Source organism: Embiotoca jacksoni, unplaced genomic scaffold, assembly GCF_022577435.1.
Source record: "Embiotoca jacksoni isolate LCO1_2020_lvr unplaced genomic scaffold, fEmbJac1.0.p SCAF_10, whole genome shotgun sequence".
NCBI classification, from domain to species: domain Eukaryota; kingdom Metazoa; phylum Chordata; class Actinopteri; family Embiotocidae; genus Embiotoca; species Embiotoca jacksoni.
The window spans coordinates 1707693-1729967 of NW_027185230.1; the positions used below are offsets into that span (position 1 = coordinate 1707693).

At 42.1% G+C, this 22275-nt stretch overlaps 2 protein-coding genes across 5 annotated transcripts in view; one reads left to right on the forward strand and one right to left on the reverse strand.

Moving 5' to 3' along the window:
* Positions 1-2155: 2155 nt before the first annotated feature.
* On the reverse strand, positions 2156-5595 carry ssna1 (Sjogren syndrome nuclear autoantigen 1). Its single transcript, XM_069161337.1, has 3 exons — positions 5324-5595; positions 4103-4302; positions 2156-2378 (listed from the first exon to the last, which is right to left on the reverse strand). Exons 1-3 carry the CDS (start codon positions 5373-5375, stop codon positions 2286-2288), a joined length of 345 nt encoding a protein of 114 aa, XP_069017438.1. The 5' UTR covers positions 5376-5595; the 3' UTR covers positions 2156-2285.
* A 10156-nt stretch (positions 5596-15751) lies between these two features.
* Positions 15752-22275, forward strand: part of ehmt1b (euchromatic histone-lysine N-methyltransferase 1b) — a 33522-nt gene continuing 26998 nt past the window's right edge. The window contains exons 1-2 of one of the 4 annotated variants that reach the window (XM_069161366.1): positions 16018-16266; positions 16858-16952. In XM_069161366.1, the coding sequence (XP_069017467.1) occupies positions 16914-16952 (39 nt within the window). In that variant the 5' untranslated portion in view covers positions 16018-16266; positions 16858-16913. Of the gene's footprint in view, positions 15769-16017; positions 16267-16305; positions 16953-22275 lie in introns of those variants that run through there. The other 3 variants (XM_069161385.1, XM_069161376.1, XM_069161357.1) reach the window with 3 other exon arrangements.

Here is a 22275-nt window from a genome sequence, read left to right on the forward strand (position 1 = left end):
TTGAAGAATTGTTTTTAACGAAGATTTCTTTTTTTTTTTTTTTTTATATATGCAAGAATGCACCAAGTTTCCAGATGATTTGTTTTTTTTAAAACTCAGAATGCCAACTGATTAAAGTGTTGTTGTAACGGCCCCACATTCGTTCTTTCCACCCAGGATCGACCCGTCGGCCAGTATTGTTGTACAGTAGCCACCATATTTTCATAAAGATTTATCTCCTTTCTTTTTCTTTTCTTAATTCTCCAATCAAATGAAATTTGTTCAAGTTTGGATTTTGCTGTTAGATGAGGCGTTTCGTCTTTGTCCGATGAATTTAGCAATTATTTGTATCGTCAGGAGTCTTGGATGTTCAATGTCTTTGCACTGTCATGCTTTTGTTTGGTTTTTTTTAGCTTTGTTTTGCACCTCGGGGAACAACAGAGTAGGTGGCAGAGGAAATGTGCACTTAAAACAAGAACAAGAAGCCCAGTTGAAGAGTTTTGTTTCAAAATAAAAGTCTCTATTGACGCCTGTTGTAAAACCACTAAGTCAGATAGCAGAGGAGGAAGACGTTTGATCCCGTGTTTGGTGGGATACCTTCCGAGTTTTTCATTTTTCCCATCAACAGGACTGAAATTGAAATGGAACTCTTCAATCGTATCTGATGAATGCACTGCCATGTCCACTTTCTTTTTCTTTTTGTTTTACTCTTTTTGCCACAGCCTCGCATTAAAAGTTTTATGATTGTTGGCCGTTGTCACTGTGACCACAAACAACATTTCCCACACAGGTCTGGGGCTTCGTCTTTGTCCCCAAAGGAAACCCCAAAATCCTCTTTTTAACTTGTATTACTGTCCCACTGACCTGACTACAGCTGTTTTGAGAAACCAGTGATTTTGCATGTTTTAGCTAATTTACTACAAATTTAACATCACTGCCAACAAATTGCAAACAACGCCTCCGTTTTAGCAGTTTGAACGTATTTTTTTTAAGCCACAGCGGATGTTCACGGATAAAAAAAAACAAACTTGACTTGACTCATTTCAAACATCACTATGAACATTTGGTATTGTTTCATCATAATTCTGTTGAGTTCAGTTGAAATACTTCTGTTTCCACAACTAAATGTTACCTTCGAGACGTCTGTCTTTTTTTCCACAAAGGTTTTCTCTCATTAACAAGAGGCTGAACTTCTCAACTTCAGTCTAAAACACACACAAAAAAGTCATTTAAATTATAAGTTGAGTCTAGAAGCAGTTAAACAGATCATGCATGCTGTATTTAAAAGTCGGCACTATGAACACAATTCTGATCCGAATTAAGGTTCAATCTCCAGTTTTCTAACGCAGCACAGACTTATAATAAAGTCAAAATGATCTGCTTTACACTGTTAACATAATGGAAAGGAAATATAAGTTAACTGACAAAAACATATGCAGACTTGCTGCTCACTGTGACAGTTAAAAGAGTTTTCTAACATTATCGTACCAGATGAAATGCATTAAAACTGCGTGAAACAGCAACACAGGGTTTGTAGTTGTGGAGCTAAAACATCCAAACACACTGGCGGTGCTGTTGAAGTTTCACCAGGCCCAGAGAAAGCCCCGCCTGGACCTGCTGATGGTCACATGACTCGCCTGTGGATCCATCTGTGGTAACTGCTGCCTTCGCTGACCTAAACTCCCAAAGAGGAGGTCAGGAATCGTTTTTGTTCTCTTGTCGTTCTGAGAACTGACGGACCAAAGAGGCAGGGTGACTGAGCCGTCTTAAATGACACCAGCGAGAACTTTGTCCTGATGGCCGTCACCGGGGGACGCAGAGACGCACACGACTGACCGTCTCTCAGCGCACTGTTCTCCCTTCTGTCTCCTCCTGTTGCAACGTGAGCAGTTTGTGTTGGACTCTGTGGTAGAAGCTCCATCTCCTTCATCCTTTACTTTCCCCCTCGTCTGTAAATCTACATCGCAGCAGATGTGCTTACTGTAAAGTTATTGTCATGATTTGGGCAAGTTAAAAAAAAAAGAAAAAAAAAGTGATGTCATACTTGTACAAATGAAAGCTCAATAAATAGAAGACTTGAACAAATCTAAGCGCTGCATGTTTGTCAATTCCACACTGATGAACGTATTCCCTGCTGTCTGATTGTGAAACAAGGAATCATGGGAATGTTACAAAATAAATGTTAAGAAATACATTTATTGAATAAAGGAACTTGCAACAAAACAATCGGATATATTACAAATAGTCCAGAGAGGGATTCAAAGTGCAGAGTCAAGTGCGCTGCCGTGGTCTGAAGGAGTTCATGGTTAGTGCTCCTTCCTCCGAGGCTCGGTGGCTTTGCTCAGGTTCCCGGCCTCCTGCTTCAGGACGCTCAGAAGAGACTGGGAACTCTCCAGGATCTACAGGAGGCAGGAAAAACACGTGAAATGTACGCCGCAGATACTCAGAGGCAGGAGAGCAAAGTGATCGTGTGTGGTATACTGTGGAAGTAATTTAAACGGGGGGGTGGGGGGGGGGGCAGGCAGCGCTGACTGTTGTTGTTTTTTAATCAGAGCAGCTCAGGAGCGTTTGTTTGCCGAGATCAGTGTGAGCACGCAGGGAGTTCAACGGCAGCAGGTTGGATGAACCACCAACGAGCGAGGAGTGTGTTGACGTCCACAGGACACGTTACGTCACAACAACAACAACAACAACAACAGTGGAGCTCTGTGGGAACTCTTCAGCGGACTGTCGGGTTAGAGTCGTTTCTGCTTCAGCTCCAAATCGGTAACGTCACCGAAAATGTTAATTCGCTGAGTGTTTGCTGCAGAAATTCAACCTGGGGAAAAAAAAACGCACAGCAAATGTGCATGTGTCGGCAGTGATGCAAGAAGTACTGAAGTAAAAGTCCGACATTTAAAACCTTATTTTAGCAAAAGTATGTCAGTATTATCAACAAAATGTACTGAAAGGATCAAAACTAAAAGTACACGCTGCGCAGGAAATGCTTCCCCTCAGTGTCTTTGGATTATATTTGCTGTTTTATTAGATTATTGTTCCTGTTGCAATAATTAGCATTTTACGGGTGAAGTCATTTATTGCTTTGTGTATTTCAACAACTCGATGTACTGTGCATCATTTTCCATAAGACGATTATGTTTTTTTATCTTTCTATTCTGCAAGAATCACCAGCTAAGAAATACATTTTCCAGCAAATCCAAGTGGGTTTTCAAACTGAATCCTTGCTCAGCCCATAAGTCCAATCCTTCAATTCATCAGAATAATTCCCATTCAGAATTACAGAAGAATGATCTTCACTGGACAGAAAGGGGACGAAAGAGCAGAATCTTAAAAGGAACTAAACCCGTCAGACAAATGGAGCCAAACGATAAAGATGTATTAAATGGAAATAATTAAGTAAAGTACAAATACCTTCAAATTGTACTTCAGTGCGGTTCTTAAGTAAATGTACTTGGTTACATTCAACCACTGCATGTATGTGCGTTTAACCCAGAGAGCAGCCGGGAGTTTCACGAAGGGTTTCTTGACCGGTATCGGGCGAGTGGACTCTCAGTACTACGACCTGCAGAAACAATCCGCACCAACAAATCGAAACCCTGAACGACGACGTGTAAATGTTTGCAGCGAGGATCAAAACAGACCACTCGCTCTCAAGATTAATAATCTTCAATTTATGGTGGGGGAAAAAATGAACGCGTTTCAGCTATAATGTGTCTGACGATGACGATGACGATGCAAAAGTGTTTTCGAACATTTCACTCGCCAACGGAGATCAGCTCTTATCCGGCTGCGGACCGACCGGAGAGGAAACATCTGTCCGCTGTGACGCAGCTTCTATCTGAACGATCACAACCAGGTTTTATAACCACTGTTCGCTGACTTTGAAATGTATTTTTCGTCAGATAACGTCGGTCCGACCCCGGTCACCGGTGTGAAAGTGGTACAACTGAAAAGCCGGCATGTCCGTCCATTGTTTTCATTTCTAGAGAACAAGCGGGAGAAAATCCAAGAACTAAAACTGGCTTTCGTTCCAATTCTAACTTGTCGTGGCCGTTAACTGAACCAGCCCTCGTAGTCGAATGTGTCTGGAGGTGAGTTGATGTTCGGGGCGGATGAGACTCGCCTTGGTGTACGCGGCCTCCGTCTCTGCGATGGTGCGGTCGAAGGTGGCGCGGGCGGCCAGCCTCTGCGCCAGGCTCTCGTTCACTCTGGTCAGCTTCTCGGAGAGGACGCGGACGTCGTGCTGCAGGCGCTCCTTCTCCTCTTCCTCCTGCTTGATCTGACGGTTCAGCTCGTCCCGCTTCGAACACAGGTCCTCGATACCTGACGGGGGGGCGGAAAGGGTCGTCACACGGGAGCCTCGACTGCGGCGGAGCGGTTATTACAGACAGACCTCGTGAAATGAACCGCAGATTGGAGAGCTGAAACTGTCCGTCTGGTCAGCAGAGCGACAGGAAGTTTTCTGCGCCACAATTTATAATAAACTGTCATCTGAAGCGGGATTGAACAGTGGTTCACATTTCAGAAGAAAATATTGTACTTTCTACTGCACTACATTTGTATTAAACAGCTTCAGTTACTTTTCAGATGAAGATTTGACACATAGATAATATAACGAGCTTTTAAAACACAACACAGTGTTGAAGATGAAAGCAGCGGCTTCCAACCTGTTCGTCTGCTGACGTCAGCAGCACATTTCACATGTCTGAGTTGTTCTTCTTCTATCTGACAGTAATCATCTCACATTTATCTGCAGTAACGTGATGATGCTTCACTATCAACAATCACGTAATAATTCATCAGTCAGAGGGACCAAACCACTAATCTTACTTTATTTTTCCACGTAGGACTTTTTCCTTGTAATGGGAGGATTTTCATTGCTGGATTGACATTTGACATGAATACTTCCTCCTTTACGTTTTAACCACGTAAAAGTTTTCAAACCTTGTTTCCTTTAAACAAGTTATAATCGTGGTCTGCTGATCAGCACACAGGAATCAGGTCAAACCAGCATCGTGTCGCGGCAGACAGCTGCAGGTGTACTTTAGGATGTTCAACGTGGAGGAAGAAGGAACAACAGGGAGACGAGAAGAATTAAAATGGTTATCCGTCAGTGTCCAGGTGTGTGTCCGGGTTACAGGGAGATTTACAGGTGAACTAATCCGCGCAGGTTAATCAGATCCTGTTTGCTGGTCTGAGGAGGAACAGATGAGAAACTACTAGAAAAAAAAAAAAAGGGGGGTATCATCGGTATTATCGGTATCATCGGTATTATCGGTACCACTGTTTTCACGGACTAAAACGGAGTCCAATTAGTTAAAGGGAAGTAAAACACGTCACTTACATTTGACCAGCTCGTTGTTGTAGGTCTGCAGAGCGGCAGCTTGTTGGGTCATGTCGGACTCCGGCTGACGTTAATCTTATATATTCAACCGTGATGGCGAACCTGTCATCTGTTCCTCGAAGATAAGCGAGCCGGCAGCCAGACGCATGCAGACAAATATCAAATATTCATCCGTCTTTCCTCTCGAGCAAAACGTTTCAGGAGAGCAGCTCGTACATGGCGCGTTTCCCGGACAACTGAGCTACCGGATGTCGACCACCGACCTACCGGGCGCTCGGGACTCTTCTTCGTTTGCTAAATTTCGTTGGCTGTCAACTCATATGTTTTACGATCGCAGCGCCCTCTGGTGGAGTATGACTGCAACACAGGACGAGTCAATTTTATGTACACGGTATATCAACTTTTAACCTCCTGCACGCCCCATTAAAAGCAGTTTACGCACACACAAAGACAAACCACAGAAAAATACAGGTAAGAATCATAACCCTGACAAAATAGCACGATTTTCAAACTGTTTTTCAGCTTTCTTTTAAAACGTGAGAGATCTGAGGTCTCAGAGCTCTTTGTTCCAGGAAATAAGAGCAAAAATTACTTATTTTTATTGTTATCTCTCAACACGAAAATATCAAAAGATGTGCTTTAACATGTTTGCATAAAAGTAGAAAGTGTATTGTTTGCCCTGTATTGTTTTAGTTAGTAGGTCTGATGTTTACAGATTCTGGTCACTTGCGGGTAACTTCCAGGTGGACCGTAAAAGCTAATACTACTTTCTAAAAGCATTGTAAGCTGATATCACAAAAGTGTTAAGCATGGTACGCGATGTTTATTTTTTGTTGTGTAGGTCTGTGTGGCATAGATGGCAGTTTAGTGAGATATGGAGATTTACTGCACAATATCATTTGGTATCGCATGTTCAATTGTGACTGACTGACTGTATGTGGTTTTGTTTATTTTCTTTTGTTTTGTGCCAACAGGAGAGCTATCGCGACAGATTTCTGTGTACTGATTTCTTTATGCATTTGTTTAAGGACAAGGCTAACTTTATTTGCTGATAACAAGATAACAGTGTGGTTTGACTAATGTTTAACTACGCTACAGTGAGTTAGAGTGTGTTATAAACCAGTGTGTCTTTGTTCATGTACAGTTTATATGGTAGGTAGGTAGGTATTTACTTTATTAATCCCCGAGGGGAAATTTTTTTGGGGGGTTAAAACAAAGTAAACTATCGTTTAACATCTTCATGGCAGCATTTGAAGTCATTCTGATTGGAGCAAAGCGGGTAGTGGGTGGAGTCGGTGAAAGTAAACTCAGCAAAAAGCATACATTTTATCGTTATTTATGCTAATATCTATTTGTGATCATTTGCTTTCATTTATCTGTAAGCGGTGAGTATTTTCAAGAACTCTGCAGACTTTCTGTCTATGTCAAAGGGTATTTTTGAGATCATGCAAATGTGACTCAATCTGGGCACGGAGACCTGTCAGTGTGTGTAACATGAAGAGGTCAGAGGTCAGAGGTCAGAGGCCCAGGTCGTAAATTAGAAACAATGTTCTTCTCTGCAAGCTTGATCTGCTTACTGAAAGACTTGTTTCATAATCTTCTGTACATGGTGAGGAAAGGATGAGACCATGAAACGATGTATGTGACCAATGAAATTGGACGTTTTGGTGACTGTATTCTATATAAGCAGGTGTATTAGTGTCACTAACTTGGAGTTGGTTGGAGAAACCTCTCCCTGTTATGCTGATCAACATAATATTATGATTTTGGACAACCACAACAGATGTTTTGTGTTGTTTTTTTTTTATTCGGGTTTGTTAATTGCAGTCTTATTATTTATTGCGGAAAGGGGAGCGGAACAAAAGAGCCGATTTCACCATCAGCAGAGAAAACATCTCCTGCATCGCATACATGCCCATCCAAAGTCTGGGAGGGCAAAATACATCCAGTCTCTCAGACAAGGAGATTGGGAAGAGTCAAGCCGGCAACCCGGAAAGCACAAGGCAGAGTGTTTGTATTTCACTGGGTACCAAAGAGTAATGTGGCCTGTGAAGCTGTGTGACGTCACCTCATCAGCTGTAAGTAGGATGGATGCCAGCCCATCACCTTCATCCGCAAATGGCTCCCACGGTGCATTTCAGCAGGAAGCCTGTTCGGTGGAATTCACTACATGTAACCCTGAAATTGATCACCCTCAGGTAAAGGCAACAGAAGGCAAGGCCAGTGATGGAGGTCAGGAAGTCTTCCGACGAGGCAGTGAAGGATGTGCATGCCCGAGAGGTGACTGGAAGATAATGGAGGATTGAGAAAGAAGTTCAGAGGGCGGTGAGCAGACTGCAGCACCAGCAGGTGATGAGCGCGGTCCAGACACGGCCGGCTAGTCTCAGAGCGAGTGACCCGAGCAGGACAGAGAGGAAGGAACTTGTTGTCTCTGAGGTTACCGGGATGGAGCAGAAGGAGAACAGAGTGAAGACTTTGGCACAGGGGCAGTAGGGAAGCCGGATACTGTGGGAGGGTGTCACGAGTTGAGCAATCAACTGCGCACAAACTGCGCAGTTGATTGGTATGACACCCTCCCCTCCCTTCCCCTCCCCTCCCCTCCCCTCCCCTCCCTTCCCCTACAATTCCCTCCTCTCCCCTCCCATCCTCTCCCCTCCCATTCCTTCCCCTCCCCTCCCTTCTTCTCGCAAGCTCCATCAGTGGTTTGGGATGGAGCAAACCTGTGACCTCTGTGGGACCATCAGTGCCTCCCTCCAACACGGTCTGCCAGGTTGCAAAACCGCACTACCACATGATCGGTTTAGACGGCAACACGACCAAGGGTTCATGAAGCTGGCGGAGGCGGTGAAGAGAAGAAGGCAAGAGGCAAACTACAAGAGTCCAGCAGGGATCCAACAGAGGATCCACTTTCTCAAACAGGGGGAGTTGCAGCAAACACCAGCAGGAGAGCAGTGCCTACACTTCCGACATCAGGGTTGGAGGGGAGGATGGAGGCGGAGTTGGGCAGGCAGCTCCATTTTCCAGAGGAAATCTGCAGCACCACATTGCAGCCAGACATGTTACTGTGGAGCACAGCTGGAAAATCAGTCCTGTTGGTTGAGCTAACAGTGCCATGGGAAGAGAGGTTGGAGGCCACATGAAAGGAAGTGATCCGCTCAATGAAGCCACAAAAATAGCTCTCTGCAGGTTGCACTAGACTTAGACCTGGTCTAAGCTGGCGTAGGTGCAAAATCAGATCAAATTTGACACCAAAATCTTTCTACTACTTCAATGACACACTTCCTCTGCCCATCTCAGCACCTTCGACCTGGTCCACAAAAACCGCAAATCGGTGTAAGTGTGGAATAAAGTTTACCGATAAAGTTGACCGAATCTGCACTCCGTCGGTGCTGCGCCAGGAATGAAAATAGGGCCCTTAATGTTCATTTTGATGGATCACATAACTCAAAGCAGTTGGCTCTGCTAATTGACTTGTTAAGTTATAGAAATAAGATGGAAACTATTTGAAAAAGTATAGATAAATCTGAATAGAGTGTATTTGAAAATGGTCAGTACAAATGTAAATACGGTCTGTGGTTAAGGAACTTTTCCTGTCACAGTTATGAGATAAATTGCCTGATTGCAATTATTTGAGCTGACCACAATCATTTTGCACAGTTGTGAGACTTGTTTCCATTCATTTTTCCAAAAACAGCTGGATGAAACGGACAGAAAGGTGGCGTTAAAAAGGTATGTTCCACTGTTCCACTGTTCAAAGCCAATAATGTCTTTCTTCTTCATGGTGTATTAATAAACTATGATTAGAGAACAGAAAAAGACAAGGAAACCATTAATCACAAGTATTTGTATGACGACTACTTGGCAACTAAAAGTCCATGATCCTGACAGTCCTACTTGCAAACACAGCAGATGTCTGGCAGTTCTACATGACAGTATGAATAACACCTTTGAGATACTTTCATGTAAAAGTCACAGCAGCGATCTAACTCTTTAGGTCTTTAAATTACTTTTACCAACACTTCCAACATGACTGGAGTCCGATTTGAATACACACACATTATTAAAGGGCCTCCAGGAAACTCCTAAATGCATGATTGACATGTATTTTCTTAATTCTCCCAGACACATAAATAAAACCTATCATCTCTTCTCTTGTGCTCCGTTTTCAGCCTGTAAAGAAGTACAGCCAATAGATGTTTCTCTTTTTCATCTCCTTCATGGTCATGCGATCTTTCTCCTCGACATGTTCATCAGTGTGATGGTGGAAACCTTCCACCAGTGTCAGCAGAAGCAAAAGCAAGAAGACGAAAAGTTGAGAGGAGAAGCCGCGCAAATCCAGGGCAGCAGTAAGGAGGAGGGAGCGGCCGTCGGTGTGAAGACACTGGTTAGGCCATGCCAAACGTGGGTGATAGTAAAGGAGTGGTTGTGATAAGACAGGAATTTATCTTTTTTTCAACTGGAAATGATGTTGGGAGTAAAGTGTGGACCAAAATAAGCCAAACAGCACCTGAAACCTGTTCTGGTTCTGTATGTTGTGTTTGTTCCAAACATTATGTTTCCATTTCTGCATCTGTGTGCATTTAAAAATCTGAACCTTTGTGTGGACATGAGTGTGTTTCAAGTTTTTATTCATGGATGATTTCTTTTCTTTCATGTTTTTATTTTCTTGATTTAAGTGGAGATATTAATATTGTAAATAGGTATGAAAGGAAAATGTTTGAATTTCTAAATGTGTTGCTTTATGCAGTTTTTATTAACAGATCGATCTCTTTTCTTTCTTTTTTAAAAAAAAAACATGTTCCTTGAATATATTAAACAAACCTGATTACCGTATTTTTTCGGACTATAAGGCGCACTTAAAATCCTTAAATTTTCTCAAAAATTGACAGTGCGCCTCATGTATGGTTACTTGTTGTGCTTATTGATCGATTTTATGTGGTACAATGCGCTCAAAAATCTGTCGAAATGTGTAAGTACGACTTTGGTAAGCAACGAAGCCGCTCCGCTCAATGGATATTCGGAGCATTACGGTACGCGGTGTCGCGACCTGATCGGCCCCGTAACATGAATGTAAATGTCTGAACTAAAAGCGCATTCATGCGAGGCAGCCCGCGCCCGGAGCATGCGTTAGCCACAATAAACCAATCAGAGAACAGTATTTAGTACGCTTACCCCCCCTCCACTTTTTATACGGACTGTGCTTCAACATTATATTACAGTACATTTGTGTGTGCGTAAAAGGACTCCAAAAATGGCACCTGTTAAGAGGCACGCTTACGAAGCGGGTTTCAAACTCCAAGCAATTAGCTGCGCAGCAGAACATGGGAATAGAGCAGCCGCCAAAGAATTCAACATCAATGAATCAATGGTACGGAAGTGGAGGAAGCAAGAAAATGAATTGCACCAAGTAAAGAAGACCAAACAGAGCTTCCGCGGGAACAAAGCGAGATGGCCACAGTTAGAGGACAAAGTTGAACAGTGGATTATTGAACAGAGAACAGCAGGAAGAAGCGTCTCCACAGTCTCCATCCGACTCAAGGCAACAGCGATAGCACATGGCATGAAGATCGACGACTTTCGTGGAAATCCTTCTTGGTGCTTCCGTTTTATGAAACGGCGTCATCTCTCCATCCGCACGAGAACTACCGTCTCCGGTGCGCCTTATAGTCCGAAAAATACGGTACTCACTTTTTAGTTTATTATTTACAGTAGTTGTTTTACTGTAAGTAGTACAGCGGCATCCGTGGCAGTAGTTGGAAGTGTGAACAATGAGTTGAATGGTGAAGTTACACTGTGCAGTAATGTTAGTCACAAACCACATTGTTAACATTTTGTAAACTTTCAGCTTTTTTTTCTGGCTGCCGTGAAAATTTGATGTGGAGTTAACAAACACCTCCAGAAAGTTCTGGCCATTTTACAAGACAGCAGATAGATGGTACACAGAAAATCAGTCACATCAAGACAAAAATCTAAAAGTAAAGTATTAATAGAAATCCTTAAGCCATATTGAAATTATATGTCTGAGGGATGTGTCTAAGATTTTGGTAAAGAACAGCCAATGGGCTGGAATGCAGAGTGGCCGCTGGTGGGGCAGATTGAAGAACTAGAGGCTGGTGAGTTGGGCATTGTCGCTGTGGTGGGTGCAGTAAGTGACACAAGGAACTGAATAAATGACATGACACTTGTATTGCCTATAACCAAACTAATGACTGCACCTTAAAAACAGACAAGTAGTTCTTTATTGTTTCAGATTAGCTTTGGTTTTCATTTTTCTCTGATGGCCTGCAAACACATTGCTGAAAGTTTCACATTTTTTAAATTGGGCCTCTTTCACCAACCGTTCTTCAGAAGAAATTTCCTCTTAAAACTGTTTTCTAAGATTCTGAAAGATTCTGAAATTCACAAATATTTTCATATTGGGATTTGTTAATCGGTACAAACAGAATCTACACACACTGAACAGCACAGGGCAGAGGCCCATTTTCCAATAATCTGATCATGACCACATGTATGAGTTTACGGAAGTATGCAAGTATTTGCAAACTGGGTTGCTTCAGTCTGTGGAGCGTAAAAGGGCCTGAATCTGCAAATTGCTGTGTGGAACTATATTTGTATGTCAAAATTATCCTAAGTGTTTCTTACTCACAAAGTCGAAAGTTGGTTATTATGGCCTTTCAGTTTTTGCAGCTGTTACTGATTATATTTGGATTTTTTTTTTCAATGGAAAATAATCTGTATAGTGTAGGGTTTAAGGAAAGGGATAGCGATATATATGAATTTTGCAAACTGCTTTACAATAGCTTAATAAAAATAGGTAAAAAAAAAAAAAAAAAAAAGTAAATTAAAGTTTAAATGAAAGTAGAATGATTTAAAAACTTCAAAAAACAAGGACTTTTCTTTTGAAAATATGGACTTATTTTTTATAGCTGTACATTCAATTCAATTCAACTTTATTTATATAATGCCAAATCACAACATAGGTTATTTCATGGCACTTAACACATTAAAGTCCTTACAGCAAGACTTTACAATATTATACAGATGATGGAAAAACAGATTTGTCCCTTCCTCTTGTTTGTATTGTGGCTCCGGCAAGTCTCTTGTCAAGGAGGCTCCGAAAAGTTTCTTTTGTTTTCTGTCTTATTTGCAAGTGATTCTTTTTGTTTTACTTTCCGCATCTAATTGTCGACTCCCCTGTGTCCTTATGTTGTGACCTACAACCAACTCAGTGTTACCATATGAAAGCAGATACAAAGGGAACGGGAGTGACTATCAACTGTTTGTCAACTGTATAAAAGCTGCCCTTCGGAGGAGAATTCAATTCAATTCAACTTTATTTATATAGCGCCAAATCACAACATAGGTTATTTTATGGCACTTAACACATTAAAGTCCTTACAGCAAGACTTTCTAATATTATACAGAGAAACCCAACAATTCAACAATTCCCACATAAGCTAGGAGGGAAAAAAAACCCTCCTCTTTAAGGGAGAAAAACCTCCAACAGAGGGAAGGAAAAACTCCCTCTTAACAGGAAGAAACCTCCGACAGAACCAGGCTCAGAGGTGGGCAGCCATCTGCCTGGTTGGGGTGAGAGGAGAGCAGAGAGAGAAAAGGACAGCATAGAGATAGAAGAGAAGAACTGTTGGTGGAGACGATAAGCGCAGGGCAGAGACATGCAGCTCCATGGCAGGACATCTGTAAAAGAAAGAATAGAAACTACGCGAGCGAGGGAACTGAATGGAGACAACAGATAATAAGAAGAAACTATTGGAGAGAAAAAGATGGTGAGGTGTGAGTCAGTTAAAGAGTAGGAGGAAAGAAAAGAAGCTCAGCATGTAACGAGGTCCCCCCAGCAGCCTCGGCCTATAACAACTAAGGGTTGGTTCAGGTCCACCTGAGCCAGCCCTAACTATAGGCTTTATCAAAAAGGAACGTTTTGAGTCTAATCTTAAAGCTAGAGAGGGTTTCTGCCCCTCCAACACAAACTGGGAGCTGGTTGGTTCCACAGGAGAGGATCCTGAAAACTGAAGCTCTGCCTCCCATTTTACTTCTGTAAACTCTAGGAACCACAAGTAGACCAGCGTACTGAGAGAGAAGTGCTCTGCTAGGATTATATGGTTCTATAAGATCTCTAAGATATGATGGAGCCTGGTCATGTCGGGCTTTGTAAGTCATCAAGAGAATTTTAAATTATATTCTTGATTTCACAGGAAGCCAGTGAAGAGAAGCTAAAACTGGAGAAACATGATCTCTCTTGCTAAATCCCGTCAGTACTCTTGCTGCAGCATTTTGAATCAGCTGCAGGGTTTTTAATGAGTAGTTTGGACATCCTAACAACAAGGAATTACAATAATCTAGCCTAGAAGTAACAAACGCATGAATGAGTTTTTCTGTGTCACGCTGAGGAAGGATTTTCCTGATTTTATTAATATTACGTAGATGAAAGAAGGCAGTTCTGGAGATTTGCTTTATATGGTGGCTAAAGGACAAATCCTCATCAAAGATGACTCCAAGGTTCCTCACCGTTTTTCTGGAGGCCAAGACAACGTCATCTAGAGTAACTAAGTGATTACAGAAATAGTTTCTGAGGTGTTTAGGACCAAGTACAATAACTTCCGTTTTGTCTGAATTTAGAAGCAGGAAGTTTTTGGTCATCCAGGCCTTTATGTCTTTTAGACAGGCTTCAAGTTTTACTAACTGATTAATTTCATCTGGTTTTATAGAAAGATATAGCTGAGTGTCATCTGCATAACAATGGAAGTTTATGCAGTGCTTCCTGATGACATCTCCTAATGGAAGCATGTACAAAGTAAAAAGTATTGGGCCTAACACTGAGCCTTGTGGAACTCCATAACTAACTCTTGTTCATCTGGAAGACTCATTGTTGATATGAACAAACTGGAATCTATCTGATAAGTAGGATTTGAACCAGTCTAATGCAGTTCCTTTACTCCTCGTAATGTCTTCCAATCTCTGTAATAAGATCGTATGGTCAATCGTATCAAAAGCAGCGCTGAGGTCCAGAAGAACAAGTACAGAGACAAGTCCATTATCTGAGGCTAATAAAAGGTCGTTAGTAACTTTCACCAGAGCTGTTTCTGTGCTATGATGAACTCTAAAGCCTGACTGAAAATCTTCAAACAGATAATTCCTTTGTAAATGATCACAAAGTTGATTTGCAACAACTTTTTCAAGGATTTTAGAAATAAACGTCAGGTTGTAAATTGGTCTGTAGTTTCCTAAAACAGCTGGATCAAGAGTCGGCTTTTTAAGTAAAGGTTAAATTACAGCCACTTTAAAAGCCTGCGGGACATAGCCGGTTACAATAGGTAGGTTGATCTGATCTAATATGGAAGTATTAATTAAAGGAAAGACTTCCTTTAAAAGTTGAGTTGGGATGAGATCTAACAGACAGCTAGAGGATCCAGATGAAGAAATAATTATAGTTAACTCAGAGGGCTCAACAGTAGAGAAATGTTCCAAGTTTACATCTGGTCCTACAGTTGCTTTCAGGGCTGCTGTGCTTAACATCACATCAGTGACGGTGTCAGGAAGGGTCGGCCCGATTCTCTTCCTAATAGTAAGAATTTTATTAGTAAAGAAGTTAATGAAGTCAATATGTACTTGGAGTAACGATGAAAAGATAAACTAGCCTAAATAAAACCATCCAAGTAAATACAGTATTTCAACAAAGATGGATTTGAACTTGGATTTTCTTTTCTTCTCTGAATTGCTAACTTTTGTGGACTTATTTTGCCATACCTGGGTATCATAGTTTTAGGAGATATAAAACTAGGGAGAGGAGGAATTAAAAAAAAAAGAAAAGAAAAATCTGATAACCGGTAGATGAGATCATAATCTGACCTTCATTGTCAGAAAACTGACAAAGATTTCTATATAGAGAAGAGGGAAGAAGTTTTCTTAATGTCATACCCAAATACTCAGTTCTTCCATTTGGGATAAATTCAAGCAGTTGGAGTGGGATGATGTCTGAAGTCTGAGGACATAAAAAAAAAAAGGTATCTAATATCATGAGACTACAAATAACATTTTGTAAAAAGTATCACACTAGTGGACACAATATAAATTGCCATGATTACAAGGGCATCTTTGGAGAGTAATGAAGCAGAGAGACTTAGCAATAAAGACAGCATTTAAATCTGGATTAGCATTTATCAATGACAGGAGTTGCAAAAAAAAAAAAAAAAAAAAAAAAGTTGTAAAATAACTGACAGGCCAAAGCTGATTATTTTCTTAAATTAAGTCCACGCAGCACGTTTGGAATGAACTGGAACACAGACAACAACATTATTATTATTATTATTATTATTATTGACAAACACACAGGTGTGGAATTACACTGTTTGCGAATCAATAAATGTGACGTCGTCGTCGGTGGGCGGAGCTTCCGTGCAGGCACCATGGCTTCGGTTGGGACGGAGGTGAGTGCCGGAGCTTTTATCTCCGCCGAGCTTCTTTTACTTTTACACACTTTTCCGCGCTTTGGAAACCGCGTGCCGTCCCGGCAGCCACGAGGCCCCCTTCGTAAACGGGCGAATCGTCGGTGTCGAGGTGTCGGGTTTTTTTTTGGTCGTACATTGGCCGCTTTGCCAGCCCCGGGAGTCTTTTTTTTTTTTTTTTTTTTTTTTGCTTTTGTGCCGCGGACCGGAGGGCAGCTGGATGTGCAGGAAGATGCTGCGCCCCGGAACATGGATGGTTCCGTGCGGCCGCGTTGTGCGCTCCGCGCCGGGCTTTAGTCATACATGGTCCGGGCTCACGTCACTATCCTGCCTGTGTACAGGGTTTTTTTTTTAGCGGTTCAAAAAAAAAATAATAATAATAAAATAAACTGCAGACGTGTATAAACGCGCAGTTTTCGCGGAGGTGGTTCCTGTATTTTTTTTTAGTTGCACGAATCATCCCCAGGTCACCGGCGGCTGGTACGTACACTGTTGTTTAGCTAGCGAGCTAGCAGCGATGCTAAGTTAGCAGACTTGTGCTCCCGTTTTCTCAGGATCACATTCAAACTGATTTCGGGAGGTTTATCTTCTCCGGACGAGCGAGGCGAAGTCTTTTATTCAACGTGGGGGGCAACACGGCAAAAATGATTGTCTGATTGTGTGTGGTTTTTTTTTTTTTTTGGCGTGTGTGTGCGTCTCCGGTGGACGAGCCTGTTAGCTTCACGATAACTGATGCAGCCTCAACCTGCCGTTCAACACATCCACGGCGCCGGCTACGAGAAGCTGCTGCTGCTGCTGCTGCTGCACACATTTGCACGATTACGTCTCACGTTAAACTTTGATGCTTTTTTTTTTATTTTTCGTGGTGCAAGTTTTGTCTGCGTTGAAAAGCTCCTTGCAGCTCCGCCGGTGTGGAGCTCGTTCAAGTTGCACAGTTTTCCGTAGAAAGAAGCTTTCGTCGGTGAATTAATTGAAGAATACAATAACACAGAAAGTGTGCACGTGTGTGTCAAGAGCTTCAGTCTTTTTTTTTTTGTTTGTTTGTTTGTTTTGTTTCCTCTCTTTTCGTAGCTTTAGGAGATAACTGTCCAGTCTTGTTCGGCAGAGGTCGCTCCAGCAGCGTCGTGATGATATCTGACGATCATCTGTCGGTGCAGCAAAGAAAGGTGTGTGTGTGTGTGTGTGTGTGTGTGTGTGTGTGTGTGTGTGTGTGTGTGTGTGTGTGTGTGTGTGTGCGTGTGTGTGTGTGAGATTTGTACTCATAACTTTGTGTGATTTGGATGGATTTAGCCAAACAGGTCACCCACAGTAGTCCCCACACACCTCCAGTGGGTATGATGTACATGTGTAAATGTGTCTGTTGTTTTCTGTGAATAGTTTTTTTTTTAGATATTTGTCTGGAGAACATAACGTGCAGTGACCTACAATTTGAATGCCTTCTTGAACGGACGCGTTACGGATTCAGTGTTGAAACCAGTAGGTCATTTAATTTGATAGTTGGTTGACAGAAAATGAATCGGCAACTATTTTGAAACTTGATGAACTTCACATTATACGGGTCATTTTTTTTTCTCTCTTTCTGGCACTTCATTGCTTAAACAACAACAACAAAAATCAGCCAGATAATCAGCTGATTAGTCAGTAGTTAAAGTAATTGCAGCCCTTGATAAGTTAATTGAAAAAAAGAAATGGATAAATATGGCCTGGATACCCCTTTGGATAAGTGTGAAGATATATTTATTTGTCCAACTTAATTCATACCAACATAGGTGTATTCATTTAGACTCGTGAATTAATATTTGCCCTCATCATTTAGCAATGCGATTGGCTTCGTTGTCGTCCCTCTCTGGCAGATGCTTCTTTTCCAACATCTGATACCCAAGATTGCGTCAAATTCAGCCGTTTATTCTAATCAGCCGTTGTAAAAGCTGAAATGTGTGTCAGCCACTAATGCTTTGATTTCTCTGTTGACTTAAAAAGAAAGTGGAAAACATGTGACTTCCTGTGTGACAGCCCCCACTTGCAGGTGAAGTTTGCTACCACTACTGTTCTAGCCAACTCGATGCTTCAGTAGCAGAAAATCCAAATATGAAAGAAAAGAAAATCATAACTTCACAGGGATTAACTGGAAAAGTCATATTTATGGTACCGTGAGTTTAAACAGACTTATTTTGCATTGTTCAGATCGCAGGCAGAAGAGTAGCACATAAAAACCAAGTCCTTCCACAGTAAATGCCTGACAGCATGGATTAGATAATTTTCCATACCAAAAATGATCTTTGCTCAACCTTTCAAAATGTATTGTTTTTAAGCTTGTGTTAAGGTAGATCTAACTGCCAACCTCCTGTGTAGCTTGGCAATACATCCTACAGGTGTTTCTAATTTCCTGGTCACTCGGTGTACTCGGTGAGCTCGGTGTACTCGGTGTGTGCGTGTGTGCGTGCGAGTTTCATCCAGCTTTCAGCTTGTGTGTATTCAGAAAGGAGTCCACAGCAGGAGAACAACCTTCATTCAATTTCAAGCAGCGCTTTGGGCTCCTGTAGTTGAAATATATTCTTGAGGCGACATTTCCATTCCTAGCCTCGTGACAGACACCACCCAGCTGATGTGATATCCGCTCGGGTAGTTCTCTAAAGTTGTATGGGACTGATGGTGCTGCACATAATTATATATAGCGGGCACAGTTATCACAAATATGTTTTGGGTAATTTCAATAACGAGGCAGGCGGTAGATGACGCACCATGTATTAAGCAGATCCCTGCACCAGTTCCAATTAATAGAACTGTGCTCGATCACAGGGATTTTGGATGTAGAGGTACCCGATGCTAAGTTTCTACTCTTGGAGTCCCCAATTAATAAATAATCATTAGCAGCGAGACGGGAAACAAGGCGGTTAATTATCGGAAGCTGCTGGTATTGAACATATAGTGTAATGTTACCACCATAGACTGGATATAAAAATGGACGTAGATTCTGCGTCTGAAAAATGAGGCCAATGCGGAAGTACCTTCAGCTGCAATATCTAGAGTGCCTCCAGAGGTCGGCTCCAAAAAGCCAGGCGTTATTTTGTTTATTTTTGCTAGCTTCTGTTAGCAAGTCACTGCTTATTAGTTTTCTGGCGGTCCATCTGAAAATAAGCCTAAAAAAATAAATCTGTGTATTTGGAGGCTTGTCTATTTGATTGACGTGCCTGTGGTGCAGTCGGGTTATGGCTGTCGTTGGGCAGGACCTAGTAATCGTTGAACTCCCAATCAGATCGCTCTCTCTCCCCCCCAGCTCGTCCAAATATGGTGATTTATGGCTCCCAACCGCTACGAACTAGCAAGATAGCGCCGGCCGATATCGGAACTAAAGGCTTCGTAACAGCTGTTCACAAACCAACGGGTGACGTCGCTGTTGGTTGCCACTTCGTGAGCACCTGTTGAATACACTTAACAACACAAAGTGTTGAGAAATTTTCTTAGCCAAAACATAATGTCAGGTGAGAAAGATGCCCACCTCACGGTCAGCGGCCCCCTCGGCTTGCTCACTTTAGTTTTTCAGTTTATCGTCGGTATCCTAAAAAGGCCTTCGGCACACTTCTGTCAAAGTTCGGAGAAAACTTCTGTGCATAGTAGCTAACACACCGGTTTTTTCCAGCTAGCATCAGTGACAACGTCCAACAAAAACTGCCCACGCTCAAAGTCTTTGCAGAAGAATGATTCAATTTCTGTTTGCATCAGAAGGCAATCTGAACAAAGGCATCGCCGCTGCTTTTTTTGGGGGGCTCTAATAAATCCGGCTGAATATCCCAACAGCCAAACTGCTGTAAAATGTTTTCTCATCCTTAACAACATTCTGGGCATTTTTGCTGCTGGAAATATATATTTTGTTACAGTACAAGCAAACAGAAAGAAACGTGATCCAGGACGACCCGGCAGCTGGGTGAGCCTGTAGTTCTTCCAGTCTCCAGTAGGTCAATGTACACATCACATGATGGCGCTGGTGCAGGAAGAACAACAGGTTTTACAGCCGCTTCCCAGACAGACAACAAATTTATTGCTACGTTTATCATCACTACTATCTGGGCATCCACATAAAAAGTGGCAAATGTAAGTAAGTCAGTCCGAGATGTCCTGTTCTCATCCAGGCGTGATTTTAATGGATTGGCTAAAATAAACCAGATCACTTGTTTCTTCACTGTATCTGATCTACTGTGGTTTGTCCACATCAGCCCGCTCATGATGCAAAATTATTTTCCTTTACGACAGCCTGGTATTTACTAGAATGGGCGAATCTAAAATGATTTTGGCCCACTGACTGGAAAAATGCAGATGATATAGAACCAGCTATGAGTCTTTTGTCTTCCTCTTTCTGACTTGTATACAAAAAGCAGTGTATCAAACATTCAGCAAGCAGTTTCTTTTTCACTGTTGCTGAATGTTGCTTTCTTCTGTTAAAAAGACGTTTCTGGTGCCACGTCACTCGTTCTCAGTAATACTTCTGCTCGTATATTGGCTGTCGTTGGGTTTATATACTCTGTGCAAGCAATTGATAACGCAAGTTATCCACCATCTCTTTTTATTTACATATTCAGCGATCAGACGGTTCCTTCCTCTTATTCAAATGAGAAACATGAAGATGACGTCAGTGGGACTAACAGTCACTCTCTACTGAATGACTAGAACAAAACAGAATAAAATAACCTACTCCGGTCAGAAACGGGCAAACATGAACACAGTATCAAGCTGAATGAGTGTAAACAAACATGTCGATCCAGTCTGATTATCAGGATGTTGTTGAGCACTAACATTAAAAAACTATCCAGCCCTTGTAACTAATGTTCCCCGCAAAGAAACGAGCATAACTTACTTGCGGCTGCGTGCACTTTTGAAGGAACAACTTGTTGATAAAGGGTAGTGCATCTTAACCAGGGTCTAACCTCTAGGATAAAGCCAAAGGTACAATTCTGCTCTTTAGTTTTTGGACAAAGTTCAAATAGTAAAAAGATAAGACTTAATAAAAAAAAAAAAAAAACAAGACTAAGGCATTACTTGTCGTTAGGTCCAGCAGTGATCGTAGTTCATTTTTGGAGAGCAGAGAAAAGTCGGGGTGGAGCTTCGATTTTTTTTGTTTTAGTTTTAAATTAAAACCTTTTTCAATGTGCTGTGAATGGGCATGTTGTCATGTCGGAAAACCCAATTGCTGCGCCACAGTTGAAGTTGTTTGCACTGCATGTCTCCTCAGATGCCGCAGAGTGTGACAGTAGAACTCGGTGTTGACAGTCTGACCCTGTGAGACAAATTCACAGTGGCCAACCCTGCGAACTTCAAAGAAAACCCTCCTTGGTTGTGCTGACTTGACGGGCTGTCTTTGGTCTTCCACAGTGACATTGTGCTCCCCATTAAACACAAATGTCACTCGAAACATCTCGTCTGGCCCGTTGCATCATTGTCTTAAGCTTTCTAAAGCATTTCAAGGGTCTCATTGCCAAATTCCCGAGTCTGAACCAAATTTGATGATCCATGTTGAAAAGATGCGTACGTACCAGTGATCACAAAAGCACGTGGAACTCGGGTGCTGATGTTGATCAAGGGATGTAACTTGGAGTACTTTCTTACGAAAGTTATTGCTTCCCCTGTTCCATGTGCTTTAATGTGCCGCTCTTCATTGATGGGCAACAGTCTTGCGACCTTTTGATTGCTCATCGTACAGCTGAGGCTGAAGGGCATGTTATTAATTATAGGTCACAAACTTAAGTACTGGACAGATTGAAATGTTGATTGCGTAATAGTGGTGAATGATGAAAAGTAGTGAATATTTACCCTGCGTTCCAGTATCCATACTAGCATACTATTCAGTAAGCCAGAACCAGATTTAGTATGTCCCAATACACAGGAGGTTTGCAGCGGAATATAAGTCGCATCGACTGAGCCGCCGAGACAGTTGGTGGTGCTAAAGCTCCGCCCACAACAGGAAGGAGGAGGAGAAGAAAAAGAGGCATTAAAAGGAAGCGTACTCGTTCAAAAGGAACTTCAAACTTTGCACTACAGATTGCGACGGATACGACCAAGAGGGCCAAAGCTGAAAGCACATTTTTATGACGAAGTAGTACGTCCTAATTGTACACGTACTACATGCAACAGTACGTACTTTTTCAGGGGTAGCCGCAGTACGTACTAAAAGTAAAAAGAAAGTACGCGATTTGGAACGCAGAGTTAAGGCAATTATTACAACAGCTGTTGTGCTATTTCTCTTGAAAACCCCAAATGTTAAACCCCATTGTGATGTTGGGAGACAACACCGAGTTTCTCCAAAATCAATAACACTCGTTAAAGTGCCACACCGACTAATAAACAGACATCGCCCCCTTCAGAAGCACGCTGCTCATTCAACGAGAAAACTCTTCAAAGAGCTCGGTTCTGCACGACTACAGACGAGCCCCTTTTGATAGATCCTCGTCTGCTTTGCTTCAACATTGGCCCTCTGGCCATGAAGAAAGACATCTG